At 47.5% G+C, this 19,544-nt stretch overlaps 1 protein-coding gene across 1 annotated transcript in view; it reads right to left on the bottom strand.

Annotated features, from left to right (window-relative positions):
* The window catches only part of LOC143712061 (bactericidal permeability-increasing protein-like), a gene marked incomplete at its 5' end in the record, with an annotated part of 97,925 nt that extends 79,010 nt beyond the window's left edge, over positions 1-18,915 (bottom strand). Inside the window, 1 exon segment of the mRNA XM_077204281.1 lies at positions 18,713-18,915. Within this exon segment, the coding sequence (XP_077060396.1) occupies positions 18,713-18,915 (203 nt within the window).
* Positions 18,916-19,544: the final 629 nt, after the last annotated feature.

Below are 19,544 nucleotides of genomic sequence, written 5' to 3'. Positions count from 1 at the left end.
CTGTTAGGAGTTTCCCTCAGTGACGTTTGTGATGCGGCTGGATGGTCTTCACCGCATACTTTCATTAAGTTCTACGACCTAGACTTAAGTTCTACCCCTGGGGCACAGGTGCTCTCGTCCTCTGTGCACTAGTTCTCACATGGCGGTCACTTGGTCCTATGGCGACGTGGGTATTAGCGTTACCACAGCTTTTGACGCAGCTCGAGTTCCTTTGAAAGGGAACGTCTCGGTTACGTATGTACGAGGGAACGAGACGCTGCGTCATTCCACCATACTCCCGGCATTCCCGCTAGCGCTTCCTTCAGGCCTATCAGAAGCTGTTGCGCTTGTGTTTATGGGGTGCTTTATAGTTTCCTGGTCGATGACGTCACCCGCCTATGACGTTCCATCTCTCCATTGGGCTGATTCCATACGTGCTTCATGACGCACAACGCAGGGGCGTTCCCACAGCGTTTGACGCAGCGTCTCATTCCCTATCAGGGAACTAGGGTTACATACGTAACCGAGACGTTTTACATTCAAAGGAATTTTAGTGTTAAACATGTTTGACATACATTTTATAACCTCCTTCCAGAAGTTTTGTATTTTTGGACATTCCCATAGGCAATGATATAATGAACCTTTATTATCCAAGCATTTAGAACACAGATCTGGAATATTACCGGACATTTGATGAAGTTTGACAGGTGTTATATAGGTTCTCATTAACCATTTATATTGCAGTAATTTAAACCTTGTATTTATTGTTTGTGTTTGTGCTTTAAGACATGCATATTTCCAGCCTGCCTCATCTATATCTTCCTGTATATCCATTTTCCAGGCATTTAATTTGTCCAATGTTGATTCAGTACTGTGTTTGACAGTAGTAGTCAAGTCAAGTCATCCTCATTTAAATAGCGCTTTTGACAATATAGATTGTTTCAAAGCAGCTTTACAGAGATAAACATATAATTTAAGGTAACAGAGATTGGTTTAGTTTTATAGTGGTTCTTGAAAAATGTTTTTTCCAGCTAAAGCTAGTTTTGATTGATTTACTTCCGTCTAAATGATAGTTTGTTATTAAATTAGGGGCCCCTAAGACGACACCGTTCTCTCTAAACAGACTTTAACCGCGAACCTTTGATAGACGCTGATGGCGTTCACATGCGCATTAAGAATTGATTCTATAGTTATGTACGTTTGAATATATGTGCGCAGGTTTGTAATTCCTTACAAACCATGCCTAAAGAAACTACTTGTCTTGTCTATAAATTTTGATGCAGAATTTTATTTTATCTTATCACTTCGGGTAGGTACGCGAACCAAAAAAATCCACAACGCTTTATCTGTAGAGTGGTATAGGGATCCTCCATAGGGAGAGGCTAGTTGTCACTTTAGCACTGCATTGTCATCGGATCCAGGCGAAAGTCCTTCGTCAGATCTGGAAACGGCCTGGATCCGGCAGGCTGCGTGAAAACCTCGGGATAAACAAAGACACTAAAATTAGCGTAGATGCCATTCTTCTTATGATGTAACGAGTGCATCAGGATTTAAGGGAAGTGTTCCCAGTTCCGGCTGACCTAATCTAAGCAGCCTAATATTGAATTATAGAGGTCTATAGAGTGTTATGTGAATGCTAGGTCAAAGAGATGTGTTTTTAGTCTAGCTTTGAACTGACAGACTGTGTCTGCTTCCCGGACAATGTTAGGAAGATTGTTCCAAAGTTTTGGTGCTAAATAGGAAAAGGATCTACCGCCAGCAGTCGATTTAGTAATTCTAGGTATTATCAACTGGCCAGAACTTTGAGATCGCAATAGACGTGAAGGACTATAATGCGTTAAGAGCTCGCTCAAGTACTGGGGAGCTAAACCATTTAGTGCTTTGTAAGTAGTCAGCAATATTTTAAAATGTATACGATGTTTAATAGGGAGCCAATGCAGTGTTGACAGAACTGGGCTAATATGGTCGTACTTCCTGGTTCTGGTAAGAACTCTAGCGTCTGCGTTTTGAACTAGCTGTAGTTTGTTTATTAAGCGTGCAGGGCAACCACCCAGTAGAGCATTACAATAATCTAGCCTTGATGTCATGAACGCATGAACTAGTTGTAGTACACAATTATAGTACACAGATACGTGACCCTTGCCTTCTAGATTTCCAAGAGTTATTTCTTCTAATTTTGATCAAGATGGCATACAGATTATCCTTTCTTCTTTTGATGACATGTAACTTTTCAACTGCAAATACAAAAAATGCTTTATGGGGATTGTATATTTCTGGCACAGCTGTTCAAATGAAAGTAAAACACCATCTTCATATAGATCCATAATTTTCTGAATGGCTCTTATATTCCACAACTTAACTCCTCCATCTTTATTACCAGGTATGAATTGTTCATTACCCCAAATAGGAGTAAATTGGCATAATCTCGGCATATCACCAATATAATTATGTGCAGCATGCCAGATTGAAACAGTGTTTTTGAGGAAAGGGTTTTTGGTTTTCTTCTTCAATGACTATCTGAGGAGTACAGATACATTTTTAATGGTATGTCTGGGATGGACTCTTGTTCAATGTCTACCCAAGCTGGAGGCACTGTTGTAGAGAAATAGTTTAATGCTGCAGTCAGCAGGGCAGCCATATAGTACCATCTAAAATTTGGAAGTTGAAGCCCTCCCCTTTCATAGGGCAGGTGTAACAGCTTAAGGCGAAGTCTAGCTTATCTATCATTCCAAATAAATTGAGCAATTAGTTAAGTTTATCATAAAACATGTTTGGTAATGGCAATGGGAGTGTTTGAAAAAAGTATAAGAATTTGGGTAGAATAGACATTTTAATTAGTTTATTTGTCCGATCATGGATATTGGTAAATTTTACCATTTTTTCAATGTTTCAGTGATTCTTTCCACCAGGGGATCGTAATTTATTGAGAGGATTTCACTAAGGTCGGGAGTAATTTTAACACCTAAATACCTAAAGCTGTCAGGATACAAGCACAGAGACAGAGGTAAGTGAATTCAAACGTGAGTTTATTTACAGTGAATCAAGTGCAGAGGTGAGTAAGCAAAGTTCAGGTGAAGATTCGGAGATGATCGCTACGTGCAGGGCAAGTTCCAGGTGAGCAGATCCTCTTTAGGTTAGTTGAATTCAAGCAATCACAGTTCATTAATACTTGTCTTTTTCTCTTTCAGATGCAACCACGGACAAGTAGACCTCAGCGGGAATACCAGACACTCTGATGAACATCTGATCACGGGAAACATGGAATCAGGCAGGACTTCTGGGAACAGCGGGTCAAGGACACAGAGGTTAGTATTTCACAGCTGAGTATACTTTACTTGGTGGTTTCAGGATGATTCAAAGACTTCGGGAGGCAATGGGTTATGGTCGATTCCTGTTGGAGGCTTGCCCCAGATTGAGGCTGTGGTGAGTGTTTTTATGAGCTGGCTGATGAGGCTGTTGATTGTAAACAGGTGCAGGTGATAATTCAGGGGAGAGTGATTGCAGGTGCGCCAAAGAGGATTCTGGGGAATGTAGTCCAAAGGATAGATGGTGAACCGTGACAGAACCCCCCCCTCCCCGAAGGCGCGTCCTCGCGCCGTATAACATCCAAAGGGGTGGGAGGGTGGGCGCCCTGGAGGCTGACAAGGCCGTGGTTGCACAGGACGGGAAGCCTCCAGGGCGGAGCTGGCAGCTCGTGGGACCAGGGCGGAACAGGCAGCGGGTGTGGTCACGGCGGAGCTGTCGGACCCTTGGACGTCCATGGTGGAGCTGTCGGACCCTCGGTCATCCAGGGCGGAGTTGTCGGACCTTCGGGAGTCCAGGGTGGAGCTGTCGGACCCTCGGGCGTCCAGGGCGTAACAGGCTGTGGATGTGGCCAAGGCGGAGCTGTCGGACCCTCGGGCGTCCAGGGTGGAGCTGTCGGACCCTCGGGCGTCCAGGGTGGAGCTGTCGGACTCTCGGGCGTCCAGGGTGGAGCTGTCGGACCCTCGGGCGTCCAGGGCGTAGCTGTTCCTTTCGGGCGGCCATGGTGGTGAGGACCCTTCGACTGGCCATGGCGGTGAGGACCCTTCGGGTGGCCATGGCGGAGATGTCTTTTCAGGTGGCCATGGTGGCACTGGGAACCTCGTCCGAGAGACCTCCGCGGCCCCCCTAGCAGGTACACTGCGCCCCCCCCCAAAATTGTAATGGGGAAATTGACAGGAAAGGGGGGGATCCGGCAGCAAAGAGGGTCTTGGGCTGGGCAGGACCAGCGGTGAAGAGGGCTTTGAGCTAAGCAGGACCAGCGGTGAAGAGGGCTTTGAGCTAAGCAGGACCAGCAGCAGAGGAAACTCTGGGCTGGACAGGACTGGCGCAGGATCAGTGGGCTCCGGCGCAGGATCAACAGGCTCTGGAAGCTCAGGGCTGGACGGGACCAGCGGCGAAGGAAGCTCTGGGCTGGACGGGACCAGCGGCGAAGGAAGCTCTGGGCTGGACGGGACCAGCGGCGAAGGAAGCTCTGGGCTGGACAGGACCAGCGACGAATGAAGCTTTGGGCTGGACGGGACCAGCGGGGAAGGAAGCTCTGGGCTGGACGGGACCAGCGGGGAAGGAAGCTCTGGGCTGGACGGGACCAGCGGGGAAGGAAGCTCTGGGCTGGACGGGACCAGCGGGGAAGGAAGCTCTGGGCTGGACGGGACCAGCGGCGAAGGAAGCTCTGGGCTGGATTCATGGGCTGTCACTGATGTGTGTGCTGCCCACACACACAAAACAGCCATGGACACCACAATGAGCGCTGTGTCCTCCATAGCGGACTCAAGAGCGGCGTGTTCAGTCTCTGATTGGTTCCGGTTCTGGCGAACAGGCGACGGGCTCAGGCTCTTGCTTGAAGACTGGCTCTGGCTCTTGCTTGAAGACTGGCTCTGGCTCTTGCTCGAAGACTGGCTGTGGCTCTTGCTCGAAGACTGGCTCTGGCTCTTGCTCGAAGACTGGCTCTGGCTCTTGCTCGAAGACTGGCTCTGGCTCTTGCTCGAAGACTGGCTCTGGCTCTTGCTCGAAGACTGGCTCAGGCTCTTGCTCGAAGACTGGCTCTGGCTCTTGCTCGAAGACTGGCTCTGGCTCTTGCTCGAAGACTGGCTCTGGCTCTTGCTCGAAGACTGGCTCTGGCTCGAATACTGGGTCTGCACGCGTGACATGAAGATCTGGGCTGGGCTGGACCAGCGGCGAGGGATGTGGGCTAGACAGAAACAGTGGCGGATGGAGCCCTGGACTGGACATCACCAACCCAGGGTTGAAAAGCGGCCAGAGTGTAGAGTGGTGTCGGGCTTCTCCTCGATCACCTCCTCTACTGCGGCCTCCACGGGTCCCGCGAAATGTGACCAACCGGGTCCCCTCATAGGAACGACCTGTGAAAAGCCTTCCGTAGTGGTCATAAAGGGGTTATTTATTATGGGTCTATGTCTTTCTTCCTTATTAAGAAATAATAATACTGATTTAGAGTTGTTAATTTTATATCCAGAAAACTCTACAAAGTTTTCGATTAATCTCATCAAATTGGAAATACTATTTTTCACATTAGTGAGACAAAATATATCATCTGCATATAAAGAGATACGATGAGCCTTCTCCCCAATTATAATGCCTGATATTACTGTATGTGCTCTCACTGCCATAGCTAGGGTTTCAATTGCCAACACGAACAACAACGGGGACAAAGGGCACCCCTGAAGGGTGGATCGCTGTAGATTGAATGATCTTGAGATGGTGTAATTAGTTAGTATCTCAACAGCTGGGTCTGTATATAACAGCAGAATCAACTTCAAAAAAGTTTCACCTAATCCAAATCTTGGAAGAAGATCAAAGAGATAGTCCCATTCTATTCTGTCAAATGCTTGGCATGCATCTACTGATAACATTGCGGTGTCTTTTTCATTCTGTCTCCCATGTAGTACATTTAAGACTCTTCTGATATTATGATAACCTTGTCTTTTTTGTACAAAACCTTGTTGATCATCAATAATTAAATGGGGAAGATAATTGTCTAATTTTCTAGCAAGTGCTTTACAAAGTATTTTTACAAAGTATCCAATTAAACTAATTGGTCTGTATGATGACCATTCAGTTGGGGTTTTATTTGGTTTTAATATTATAGTTATTATAGCTAGTCTTAATGAATCTGGGAGCCTTCCAGTAATAAATGATTCCTCATACATGTCAAGTAATGGTCTCATAAGCTGTCTTTTAAATATTTTGTAGAATTCTATTGGAATCCCATCTGGCCCTGGCGCTTTACCACTGTTAATATCCCCTATAGTTTCACTAAGATCTTCTATTGTTAATGGACTATCTAGTGCTGTTTTCTCATTTTCTGATATAGTCTCAAATTGCAGTCGATCAAGAAATGATTTCTGAACTGTTTTATTATTTGCTTTATATTCTGATTTGTATAACTGCTGATAAAAGTCTCTAAAATGATTATTTATCTCTATTAAGGCCATAGTTAAATGACCAGATTTCAGCTTTATAGAGTTAATTGTTCTTTCAGATTGCACTTTCTTTATCCTCCAGACCAATAGCTTACCTGCTATAAAAAATTGTCCACAAATTTAATAAATGCTGGGTCTTGTAACAAATAAGTTTGCAATCTCCATCTAGAACAATGCTGATATCCACCCAAATGTATCTCCATAGATAATGCAGCATGATCACTAATTACTATACTATTATACCAGCATTCTTTCACATTAGACAATAGTTCCATTGAGATTATAAAATAATCTATGCGCAAGTGAGTTTTATAGGAACTTGAGTAGCAGGAATATTTTGTTCTATTTCGGTTTAGCGTTCTCCAAACTTCAATTAATCTTAGATCCTTCATATAATCAATTATTGTTTTTCTAGTTTGTATATGAGTTGTATCAATTTGGGTGGATCTGTCCAAAACAGCGTCGAGGGTACAGTCTCCGTCGATAATATTAAATCCCTCCAAAACAGATACAGTTAAAAATAATTTCTCAAAAAATAATGGTCTGTCATCATTTAGACAGTAAATATTAATAAGATTTAACTTTTGTGTCAAAATATTTCCCTGAACAATAATATGAATATGAATGGTCCTGTATAGTTTTTGTAACTTGAAATGGCAATGATCTATGAATGAGGATAACTACGCCCCTTGCATGAATATTAAAAGTTGCATGAAACACTTGGCCTGGCCATCTTTTATTTAAGTCGTGTATATCGGTTGCAACCAAGTGTGATTCTTGTAGAAAGACTATTTTAGATTTGAGATATTTTACCCTATTTAATATTTGTTTCAGTTTGGACAATTTTCTCATTCCACGGACATTCCAACTTGTCATTTTAATGTCCAGACTGTTTGTTAGTTTTGTTTTCTCCATTAATTATCATAGCATATTTTGAAATATAAATGAAAAGAAAAAAAAAAGAAAAAAAAAGAAAAGGGGATGCAAGTGTACACAAACCTCCCCCCACCCTACAGGCACACACCCACACTCAGAACATCGAACTGTTCGAGTTTTAACCCGGTATACTTCCAACTGAAGTGCCTACCCCCTCCCTTTAAATGAGAATCTGAGGGACGCTGATCCAGAATATTTGAGGAGCAACTAGCCAGCGCAGCTCAGCCCAAAGATCCCAACAAAACAGTCAGTACCTGTCAAACATGCACATTCAATTTAGTATATTAATCTCCCCCTTTTAACTATAAGAATAGCCTATGTAATTTGACCATTTCAATGCAATACTTCTTTATCTAATATCCATAACATACGAACTATATCGAACAAAGTTAACACAGTTGTACCCGGCGCGTCGCGCTGAAAATGATTACAATAGGCATACTTAAAACTTTGCACACTCCAACTGAAGCATACTTCGAGTTATTTAAACTCACTCCTGCTATACATCTCGATTGTCCACCGTTATCGACAGCTGCTTAAACATTTTTACATGTTGGTTTAATACCGTAGATCACCCAACTGTAGATTCTACGTTGACTGTGGGATGCTTTTGTAGAACTTTTCAGCTTCTTGCGGGGTTGAGAAGAGGTGGATCTTGCCGTTGTGTAGCAGTCGAAGCTTGCAAGGGTCATGCAGAAATCCACGGAAAGCGTTGATATCAACAAACAATTTTTTGACTGGATTAAATCCCCGTCGAATCCGTACCGTCTCTGCTGAGAGATCCTGTGCAAAGGATATCTTGACCCCGTCGTGCGTGATGTCTCGCTGCCTTGATTCACGGTAGACAAATTCTTTCTCCTGAAACTTTAAGAAGCGGATGAGTATTGCTCTGTTTTGGTTGGGCTTCCCAGATGCGAGTGTGCGATGAACTCGCTCTAGAGTGAATGATTTGTCTGGTCCCAGCCATTGTGTCAACCCCTCGCTTATAAATTCAACGAGAGTTCCCCTTCAGGGACTACCGCTGCGTGAAATCGCAGTGGGAACGCCCTCAGCGTGACGCGTCTGAAGCATGAATGAAATCAGTCAATGGAGAGAATGAGCGTACGGCGAGTGACGTCATCGACCAGGAAGCTATAAATATCCCCTGAGTACACAATACGCCAGCTTTAGTTACTTCAGCAGCTCTGTGTGTGTCTGAATCTGTCGATTGTGTTTGTCTGTTTTGTCAGGAGTTTTCACTATATATATTTTATATAAAAAAAACCAATATGAGCGAGCAGTATAAGAAGTGTGTTCCCCCCTGTACTCGGTACATCACGGGTGGGGATTCACACGAGCTAAGTGTGGCTTGTTTGGGAGTGCAGCAATGCCCAGTCGGCTCTCGAGGGAGTCGATTGTCAGCATTGCGAGCGTTTTCCCTTGAGAACTCTGCGCTCGCGGCGATCGCTCTTCGAGGAGAGTGATTTGCTGCGAGTTCCCCGAGGCTCGGGTCCCGCTTCTGTCGAGGCAGAGCGGCGGCGCTTGTCTTGGGGCTCGCAGATGGATCTCGCTGGCGACGTTGAGACGGGCTCCGCCCTATCTCAGCTATCTCCGACGAGATCTAGTGCCTCTCACCCGGCTCTGGAAGCACGCGCTGCGGCGGTTACTTCTGCCCGGGTGGAGGCACATGATGATGTTGAATTGAGATTTTCCAGTTCTGAGGAGCTGGATGTCGAAAGTTTTGCATCAGAGAAAACTAGTTTATCACATTATACTGCGACCATCATCGTCTGTGGCACTTAAACTGCCTAGAGATGTTGGCGGTGTTTCAGGCTCTGAAACACTTCCTCCCAGACCTAAGGGGCCACCATGTTCTTGTCCAGACAGACAACACATCGGTGGTTTCTTATATCAACCATCAGGGGGGTTTGCGTTCTCGCCCGCTTTACAAACTGGCACATTCAGATCCTTCTATGGTCCCAGGGGAAAATTCTTTCTCTGAGAGCTTTTATCTCCCGGGGTATTTAAATCAGGGGGCAGACATCCTGTCAAGACAGGGGCCGAGGCCCGGGGAATGGAGTCTTCACCCCGAGGTGGTGGAACTCCTATGGAAACATTTCGGTCTTGCCGAGGTAGACCTATTTGCTTCTCGAGAAACATCACACTGCCCGCTGTGGTTCTCTCTCAGCCATCCAGCCCCGCTGGGGTTGGATGCGATGGTACATCCGTGGCCGAGGTCATGCTTGTACGCTTTTCCCCCGACCGCTCTGCTCCCAGGAGTTCTGGAGAGGGTTCGCCGGGACGGGCTCAGTCTCCTGCTAATAGCCCCGTTCTGGTCGGCCCGGGTATGGTTTGCGGACCTAGTGTCTCTCCTCAACGGCTCTCCCCTAGAGATACCGATCAGGAGAGATCTGCTCTCTCAGGCGAGTGGGTCGATCCTTCACCCCCGTCTAGAGCTATGGAGGCTGTAGGCTTGGCCTCTGAGGGGGCCCAGCTCATAGATTCTGGTCTCTCGGCTGAGGTCGTTGAGACCATCCTCCGATCCAGAGCTCCCTCCACGAGGAAGTTATATGCCGCGAGGTGGAAACTTTTCACCTCTTGGTGTGGAGAGCGCCAGCAGTTAACTGCCCGGTTGGTACAGTCCTGGATTTCCTGCAGGACCGTCTCTCCACAGGGTTATCCCACTCCACACTGAAGGTGTATGTGGCGGCCTTAGCTGCTTACCACACCCCTTCAAGTGGAGGTTCCCTCGGGAAACACCCACTTATGTCTCGCTTCCTTTGTGTCACCTTGAGGCTGAGGCCTGCAGTTCGCACGAGGGTACCAGCTTGGGATCTGGCCATCATCTTAGAAGGTCTCTCCCTTGCTCCTTTCGAGCCCATCGAGGAAGTTTCGGAAAAGTTTCTTACTCTAAAGACTATCCTTCTTCTCGCTATCTCATCTCTAGAAAGAATTGGAGATATTCAAGCACTTTCGGTGGCTCCCTCGTGCCTGGAATTTGCTCCTGGTTGGTTAAGGCCTTTCTCTTTCCGAGACCAGGTTATGTTCCTAAGGTTCCAACTGTTTCAGTTAGACCTATAGTTCTGCAGGTTTTCTGTCCTCCACCTTTTCTGACGTCAGACCATGAGAAGATTAATTTGCTGTGCCCAGTTTGGGTTTTCATGCTTACGTCCACAGAGCTGCCCTGTGGAGGAGATCGGAACAACTGTTCGTCTGTTTGGGTCACCTAAGAAAGGGTGTCCTGCATCTAGAAAAAGGATGAGCAAGTGGGTGGTCGAGGCCACTTGCTCAGGACGTTTGTGATGCGGCAGGCTGGTCCTCACCGCACACTTTCGTTAGATTTTATTCCCTCGATCTTAGCTCCACTCCCGGGGCTCAGGTTCTCTCATCGGTTTGTGTCTCCTAATGACACACGACGGGGATTTGGTCGTATGGGGATGTGGGTATTGCGTTCCCACTGCGATTTCACGCAGCGGTAGTCCCTGAAGGGGAACGTCCCGGGTTACGTATGTAACCCTAGTTCCCCGAAGGGACGGACGCTGCGTGTCCTGCCATACTCTCGGCATCCTCTTGGGTCGCTGCTTCAGTAACTTTTAAGCTGGCGTATTGTGTACTCAGGGGATATTTATAGCTTCCTGGTCGATGACGTCACTCGCCGTACGCTCATTCTCTCCATTGACTGATTTCATTCATGCTTCAGACGCGTCACGCTGATGGCGTTCCCACTGCGATTTCACGCAGCGTCCGTCCCTTCGGGGAACTAGGGTTACATACGTAACCCGGGACGTTTTCTGACCCTCTGTGCCCTCTTGAATACCATAGAGCCGGAGGTTCTTCCTTCTGCCGCAGTTCTCCAAGTCATCAGTCTTTGATTCGAGGTAAACGATTCGTTTGATGACTGAATCGAGTGCGGCTTCTGTTCTCTCAAATGCATTGTGTATGCGGCCTTCAGCCTCCTCAATACACGCTGCATTCGAAGAAACATCTCGACACTTTGCTTTCCAACGCGACCATTGAGTTCGCAATATCAGTCAGACGGGTATCTATGTTGTCTAACTTCGTTACGATCTCTGCTCGAAGAGATTTCAGTTTGTTTAAAACTTCAGCTAAGCTATCCATGTGGTTAGCTTCCACTTCGTCTGGTGAACGCGACAAAGTTGTTTTTACGCTGCCCTTGAGTGCTCAAGTAAAGATGTCAAACTGTTTAGTTTCTAGAGGTTTTGACATATCAACGCCGATACTTTGCTTGAATATTGGCCGTATTTATAAGGGGTTTTTATATTAAATTGTGCATGGTTTCTCAGAGCCTCTCCGCTAGGCTGCCCCCCCCCCCCATTATTCTTTTATTGAAAAACTGTTGCTTGAATTACTTTGAACAAAATTAAATTAAGAATTCATTTGTTTCAAAATATATTCAATAATTTTAGCTATTCTCATTTGCTACTTAAATCTACAACATTTTTTAAAAATATCAAATATTAGATCAAATTATCACAGTATCAACTTTGCCCGCTATCGCGTCAAGGATCAGCCAAATTTCTATGTGCATCTTGAAAAGCGGATGTTTTAGAAAGTCCTACAGCAAGTTTTTGACCAATCTAGTGGCTGAAAGGAAAATATAATCAAAGGCGCCTTTTACTCTGGTGCGCCTTTTGCCCTGTTGTACACCTCTTGTATCAATACTTTTATAGTGGCTTATAATGTCTTTGCATGGATAAATGGCCCACATTGCCCACAATTTTAAACAAAACAAATGTCCTGGTTGCATATGCAACCCACCGTTCCCTGGAGGGAACGGAGGACGTAGTCGACTTCGACTGAATTGGGATCACGCTAGGGAGCCTATCATCTTCGATTACTATTGAACGAGCCAATGGAATTTGGCCTGCGTGATTTGCATCACACACTTCGCCCGCGCGGCGCGGGTATAAATACGGAAGTGGATGCACGCACTAGTTGCTTTTCGCTGAGGAGCCGAGAGTAACCCGGGGTCAGCGGTGGTCCAGCGGTAGTGGCAAGGGGACTACGTCCTCCGTTCCCTCCTTCAGGGAACGGTGGGTTGCATACGCAACCAGGACGTTCCCTTTCAGTCGATAACGTCAGATGTAGTTGACGTCGACTGAATTGGGATCACCCTTTGAACACGCCACTAACGCTGCCACCTTCCAGTGCCTAAACCAAAGCCTCCTGATGCCCCCGCAAATTCAAGGCGGGGAAGGACAGGGCTTAGGCCAGGGAAGTCACTGCTGTTCCTACAGGACCACTGGGAAAACGTTCCCCGTACATTGGAAGGAAGGGACGCTGCGGAAGCCACATCCAACCCAGAGGGAGGTAACGTGGAGAATACACATATGAACTGGGCGGAAACCGGGCAGTCTAACATATGGAATGTCACTGGGGTGGCTCCAGCCTAAGACGGGGGAGACACACCGGACAGTAACGGCAGAGAGACTCTGCCGAGGGAAGACACGGGCTCGCCGCAGGGAGCCGTATCGTGGAAGAATCCACACTGCTTACGAGTGGTAGGCCTAACACCAGACGTTCCGCACGTCCGACGTCGGAGGGGTGTGGAGGAACTCAACAGGGTTCAATTTTAAGGGAACTCAACTGGAGTAGAAAGGCGCACGTATCCAGTCCATAGGAGGGCACAAGCAAGCCGACACTTGAACCGGGCTCACGGTGAAACTGGCTTCATGAGAAGGGAGCCCACGGGAAGCAGCGGTTCAACTAGGTGTCGTCCAGCCCCCAACACTAGAATCTGTTTAGCAAAGCATGTCGTCAACGCCCAGGCGGAGCACTTTACACTCATCATAGAGGAGCTCAACACCTAAGTGGACATGTTGCATCTCGGATTTTTACCGAAATGAAGGCAAGCACTAAGTGCAACTTTGCATGGAAACAGCCTTCCCTCTATGCTGAATTCCAACAGATATTTGTAGAGCTGGTCTGAGGTCTATGGGCCGGCCCAGACTCCAGGCACAATACGTTGACCGAAAGCGAGCAAGTCCCTACCCTCTAGTAGAGACCACGCGAGCAGGAGAACTGATATAACAGAATTTTTAACTCACTGCCTGCAGTGGCTCAGGGGCGGTCTCTGCAGTGCAGTCGCACCAGGGACAAGGCCCAAGAGGATAAAGAGGGACACAAGGATTTACAAGACCTTGCTCCCCAGGAACCTGACGATCAGAGCGTGCTTCTGCACACTTCTACAACACGATGAGCGTCGTTTAAACACCGAGGCAACATCATTTTGAGGGTGAAGGATAACAGCCTACTGCAACCCATTTTGCAGGAAAGAGAGCACTGAAGTGATCGAAAGCTTTCAGGATCTCCTCTGGAGAGAAGACGCACTCAACGACTAGGTTCCACTTCTAAAGGCGTAAGCACGCTACCCATTTCTAGGGGGTGCTCGCAGAAGTGATGGTAACTATCACATGCCCTGTGATAGGCACCTGAACCTCCGCGTGTTCAGATGTAAGACCGGCCAGAATCTCCGGGGGAAGAACGCGGGTGCCCTCGTGCTCCGTCCCTGAAAGAGTTTTCAGGGGAAGTCAGGAAGGCTGTCGATGGGAACCAGGTCTAGTTGGGCCAATAAGGGGCAACTATGAAGACCTGTTCCTCTCCTGACTTAGCACGTAGGTGCAAGCGATGGGCGCAAAAAGACAGGAGCGTTGCTCAACACAACATATGAAGATCACTGGGCTTTAGGAGCATCCTCTGCTCAGCACTTGAGTGTGACAAGTTCACTGAGCTTCAGGAGCATTCCTGCTCAACACCTGAGTGTGATAAACTCACTGAGCTTCAGGAGCATTTCTGCTCAACACCTGAGTGCGAAGAACTTCACTGAGCACCAGGAGCATTTCTGCTCAGCACTTGAGTGTGACAAGTTCACTGAGCTTCAGGAGCATTCCTGCTCAACACCTGAGTGTGATAAACTCACTGAGCTTCAGGAGCATTTCTGCTCAACACTTGAGTGCGAAGAACTTCACTGAGCACCAGGAGCATTTCTGCCAAGCACTGCGTGTGACGAATTCACTGAGCTACAGGAGCATTTCTGCTCAACACCTGAGTGTGATTAACTCACTGAGCTACAGGAGCATTGCTGCTCAACACCTGAGTGCGATGAACTTCACTGAGTTTCAGGAGCAATTCTGCTCAACATGAAGTGTGATGATTTCACTGACTTGAACAGGCGCAAGGCGACCATGAGTCGCAGTCACTTTTAGAAGGCTCACTGGGGTTAAACGCATTTCTGCGGGCCCCTGGGGCAGCTGAGACTCAGTGTTTGTCCAAGGGTAGTCCGCTCGGTTTACACAAACACTGGCGGAAAGATGAAACCGAGGGGGCAACTGAGCGGCCCCGGAACGGTCATGACCCAGCTGGACCCAGGGGATGGAGTTTCCACTTGCCCTGGCTATAACTGTCGTGAGGCTCGATGGCGGCACGATTGAGTAAAGCGGGAGGATTGGAACAAAGCGTCCTCAGAAGCTTCAGACTCCAAGGAGGACGTGACGGGTGAGTTGTGACATGCAGGGGAAGCTTGCGCATCGGTCGCAATGTCAAACAACTCGAGGCACGAATGCCCGTGTAGTCGGGGGTCGCCCAGGCCCCCGTTAAAACACGCCCTTTGTACATGGCCCCTCTGTTGAAGAGGGTTTGGCGGCAGACCGGGATGAACTATAGTCACACAGGGTGAGCTGCTCTGACACGGTCACCTCGGGACTGGATCATGAAGCTAGCGCTGAAGTGGTCACATATGGAGGAAGCCAAAGGCTGCGACTACCATATACCCCAGGAGCCTCTGAAAGTTCTTTCAGGGGGACCCTTTCTCACTTCAACACCAGCTGAACACATTCTCATTGGAGAGACGTGTTAGACCGAGTCCCTCTCCAAAACTGAAAAAGAGATACTCAGCCCGTGGGCGAGATTACTCTCTTCCAGTTGACCTGAAGACCCTACGGGCTCTGGAGCACTCGAGGGGAAGGACACTGTACTGATACTCCACCCTTTTTTTCTTACACGCCACACACAGGATGGCCTGCGGTGCGGAAGGTAGAGATCTAAAGCACATGTCTTTCAGGTCGGAGCTGCAGACCAATCTTGGGCCAAGATGGTAATGACCCACACCTAGTAGCACGAAGAAAAAACAACTGGCCTTCGTACCGGCTGGAGGAGCGGCTATATCAACCCTTCGTCAGCAGGATAAGATAAGCACGCACAAGTCAGGAGCACTGCTCCACACTCGGTGCGATGAATATCATTGAATTTTCAGGAGCACGTCTGCTCAACACCTAATGTGATGATTATCACTGACTTGAGCGGGGTAGCCGAGCCTGGGGTGGGGCAGCAAAGTAGAGATAGTGGTGTTAGTGTGCAGTGCAACACTTACCTGTCTCCACTAGCGGCAGGGGGACGTGAGAAGGCGGATGACCGGGTCCTCGAACGCCCCAAGCTGCCTGTTGGCGAGCAAGGGAAGCTGGGGGATGTAAGGGTATTACAGGGTCACACCGCCAGACTGGTCCACTTGGGACTCAGGAACAGAAAATGTGCTCTTTTTCTGAATATGTGGGTACCGCTGACCCCATTTTTATAGGGGCCAGCGGCGGAACAGACAAACACATAACAAAAAACTCCAGCGGGCCCTCCAACCAGCCAGAGGGAGTGGATCGGCGACCACTCCACGAGCAACTCCTCCATCCCTGGTTCAGCGTTCAGGTTGAACCAGGGAACTCCTGGTTGAACTCCTCCATCCCTGGTTGAACTCCATCCCAGGTTGAACTCCTCCATCCCTGGTTCAGGTTCAGCGTTTCCTTTTGCGCTGATGCTTACCACCTGGCTTGGCAGCGCCTGGAGCAGGCTGGGCGCCCCTTCCGCGGCCGGCTCCACGCCGGAACCTGGGTGAAGGCTGCTGCGATGGTCCGGCGGGAACTGAGGCGGCTGCGGGCGGACGCCCACGGCGACGAACAGGCGGAGGATCTGACCTCGGCGGGCGGGTGAAGGCAGCAGCGTCCCTCAGAGGCAGGATGTGCCGGATGGCCTCTGTCTGTTTCTGAGCTGTAGAGAACTGTTGGGCAAAGTTCTCCATAGCGTCGCCGAATAACCCAACCTGGGAAATGGGAGAGTCCAGGAACCGAACCTTGTCCGCTTCTCTCATATCGGCCAGGTTGAGCCAGAGATGGCGCTCCTGGACCACAAGTGTGGACATCGCCGAACCGACCGCGCGAGCTGCAACCTTCGCCGCCCGGAGGGCGAGGTCAGTTGCAGTGCGGAGCTCACCCATGAGCTCACGGTCCGAACTACCCTCGTGCATGTTCATGAGTGCCTGGGCCTGGTGGACCTGGAGCAACGCCATGGCATACAAGGAGGAAGCGGCTTGCCCACAAGCTTTGTAAGCCTTGCCCGTAAGAGCGGACGAGAACTTACAGGCTTTAGAGGGGTGACGAGGATCACCTCTCCAGGAAGCGGCCGCCGTTGGGCATAACTGCATCGCAACGGCCCGCTCCACCGGAGGGATAGCCTCGTAACCCTTCACCGCTCCCCCATCAAGGGTAGTGAGGGGGGAGGAGCTACTCAGGCGGTTTCTGGCAGAGAAAGGTGCCATCCATGCCCTCGTAAGCTCCTCATGCACTTCAGGAAAGAAAGGAACCGGGGCGGCGGACTGAGAACCAGTACGGCCCGCCCCGATATACCAATCATCCAACCGAGACGGCTCGGGACACGGTGGAGGGTTCCACACGAGCCCTACCGCCTCGGCGGCCTTTTTCAGCATAGCTGACATTTCTGGATCTGGCTCGGGCAACACAGGTCTCCCGGAGGGAGGCAGTGCAGCCGAGTCGTCATCTCCAGAGTTCAGCTCCCCCTCCGATGCTGCGATTGACATCGTATCCCCTGGAGGGGCCCCAAATGACACGGCTGGCCTGTCCATTACAGAGGGACCAGCGGGATCAATGGGGAGCTCCACCGGTCGCGATGTGAAAGAGGAGTGAGGGACCCAGAGGTGGGGACTGCACTGATGCTTTTGACGACGGCGAGTCTAGATCTCAACACCGAGATGGTCATGTTCCCGCAATGAGAACATGACTCATCCACGTAAGCTGCCTCGGCATGCTGTAAGCCCAAACATGCGACACAACTTTCGTGTGGTCAGAGGGGGATAGTGCAAGACCGCACCCAGAAACCCACGGATGGAATGGCATCTTGAAAAAGACGCACTCACACCAGTGTTGCTCTTTTAGGAAATGGGACCGTCACCAGTGCCGGAGCACACAGGGAATGACCGCGGCAAACACTGAATAGTCTTTCAACCAACAGTGAAGCACTCACTTCTCGCCCTCTAACCAACCGTCAACACACAAACAAACAATAGAAATTTGATGCTGTTAAAACAGCAGTTGAGAGCTGAGAAGCTCGCGATCACCGCTGCACCACGCTGTAGAACACCAACACTGGAGAGGTCTTCCCGTAAGAACACCGACACACTCGCTCGTTGAATACAATAGCACTCTTCAGAGACATCAAAGACGAACGGCTCCGAAGCGAAAGGCAACTAGTGCGTGCATCCACTTCCGTATTTATACCCGCGCCGCGGGGGCGAAGTGTGTGATGCAAATCACGCACGCCAAATTCCATTGGCTCGTTCAATAGTAATCGAAGATGATAGGCTCCCTAGCGTGATCCCAATTCAGTCGAAGTCGACTACGTCTGACGTTATCGACTGAAAGGGAACCACTTTTATGATTTATTTTCACACAAAAGTTGTTGCTCCATCAATATTCAATAACAACATATATATATATATATATATATATATATATATATATATATATTTCAGTCATATGTGTCCCTTTGTTTAGATTCCCACCACTGTTTAGTTTACTAAATAATTATATTTAGTATATAAGTTCTTGTGTGTTCCCTTTGAGTTTGTTCAGTCACGTTGACAGCTATACCTACTGTCTGTTGAGATCGCTACCCGTTTGGATTATTATTAGATGAATAAAGTTCCAACACAAACTTTACTGAGTCTTAATCTGTCTGCCTTCACACGTTTGTTACACATACACTATGAGAGTAGTGAAAAGCACATTTTCTTAATATTCAACAAATAATAATCTTTTCAGGCCAAGTAAATATATTTTATGATATCTTATTTAGGGGACAATCCTAAAAAAATCATTTAAAATCTTGTGAAGTATAAATATAACCAAATGGGAGTAACATATTTCATAAAATAATTTTGATTTTGAAGATGTCAACCAAGTATAACAAGTATAACTTTTACAACCAAGTATAACTTTTACAATTACATACAGTAGTAGGAACTTATGACCATGAATTAGAAGGGACATTCATCTTACCCTGTAAAACTATATTGGACCTTTCCAATAGGATCCACCTTCTCTGTGCCACTTATATCTGGCACTTTAATACTTCTGAGCTTTTGCTGGATTGAGGCAATTCCAATCTGTCGACCTGCATTCAAAATAAAGACATTTAGAAACGGTACCTCAGAATTAGTGTCTAAAATAGTGTTTACATACCTGGTTAACTTGAGTTTAGCTCAAGCTATTTTTTTTTTTATCTCATGGAGATGGATTGTTATTCCTATATCTTTAACATCCTGTAAGTTTCAGAACTCAAAGCTTCCTTGTTAGTCCAAAAAACGCTTTTATTGAAAAACCAAGCTCCAAAATAGACTCTTTTCGGATTTTGTCACATTATGACGTAATAGTGTGACGAAAAAACGCCTCTGTAGAAGAAAATCAATGCCTATTTCTATATACAGTAAATCAATGCCTACTTCTATATACAGTCTTTGCACAAGACTGTAGGCTGTCCCATTTGTCATTTTAAGTTTCAGATGTGTGCTATGCACCCTCAAGGCTAACTTTTGCTGAGCCCACAGTGAAGCGAAGTCGGATAGAAGTCTGCTCATGAAGGGAGTGCTCACGAGCAGTGTTGGGGAGTAACTAGTTACATGTAACAGTGTACTGTAATTTAATTACAATATAATTGCAACTGCAACTGGATACGTTACAGTTACTGAGAAAAATTGTGTGATTAAATTACAGCTACTTATGAAAACATTTCCGATTATTACCGATAAAATTTGGCGTTGCATCTGAATATTTTCTGTAAAAAGCTAGGATATGTTTAATAATATTGATTTGATGCTTTGCCTGTTTTTGA

This window comes from Siphateles boraxobius, unplaced genomic scaffold (assembly GCF_051911475.1).
Source record: "Siphateles boraxobius isolate OS27281-9 unplaced genomic scaffold, OSU_SipBor_1 5, whole genome shotgun sequence".
NCBI lineage: Eukaryota > Metazoa > Chordata > Actinopteri > Cypriniformes > Leuciscidae > Siphateles > Siphateles boraxobius.
The sequence above is the reverse complement of the archived record's forward strand: the minus strand, read 5'-3'. Positions and strand labels throughout refer to the sequence as shown.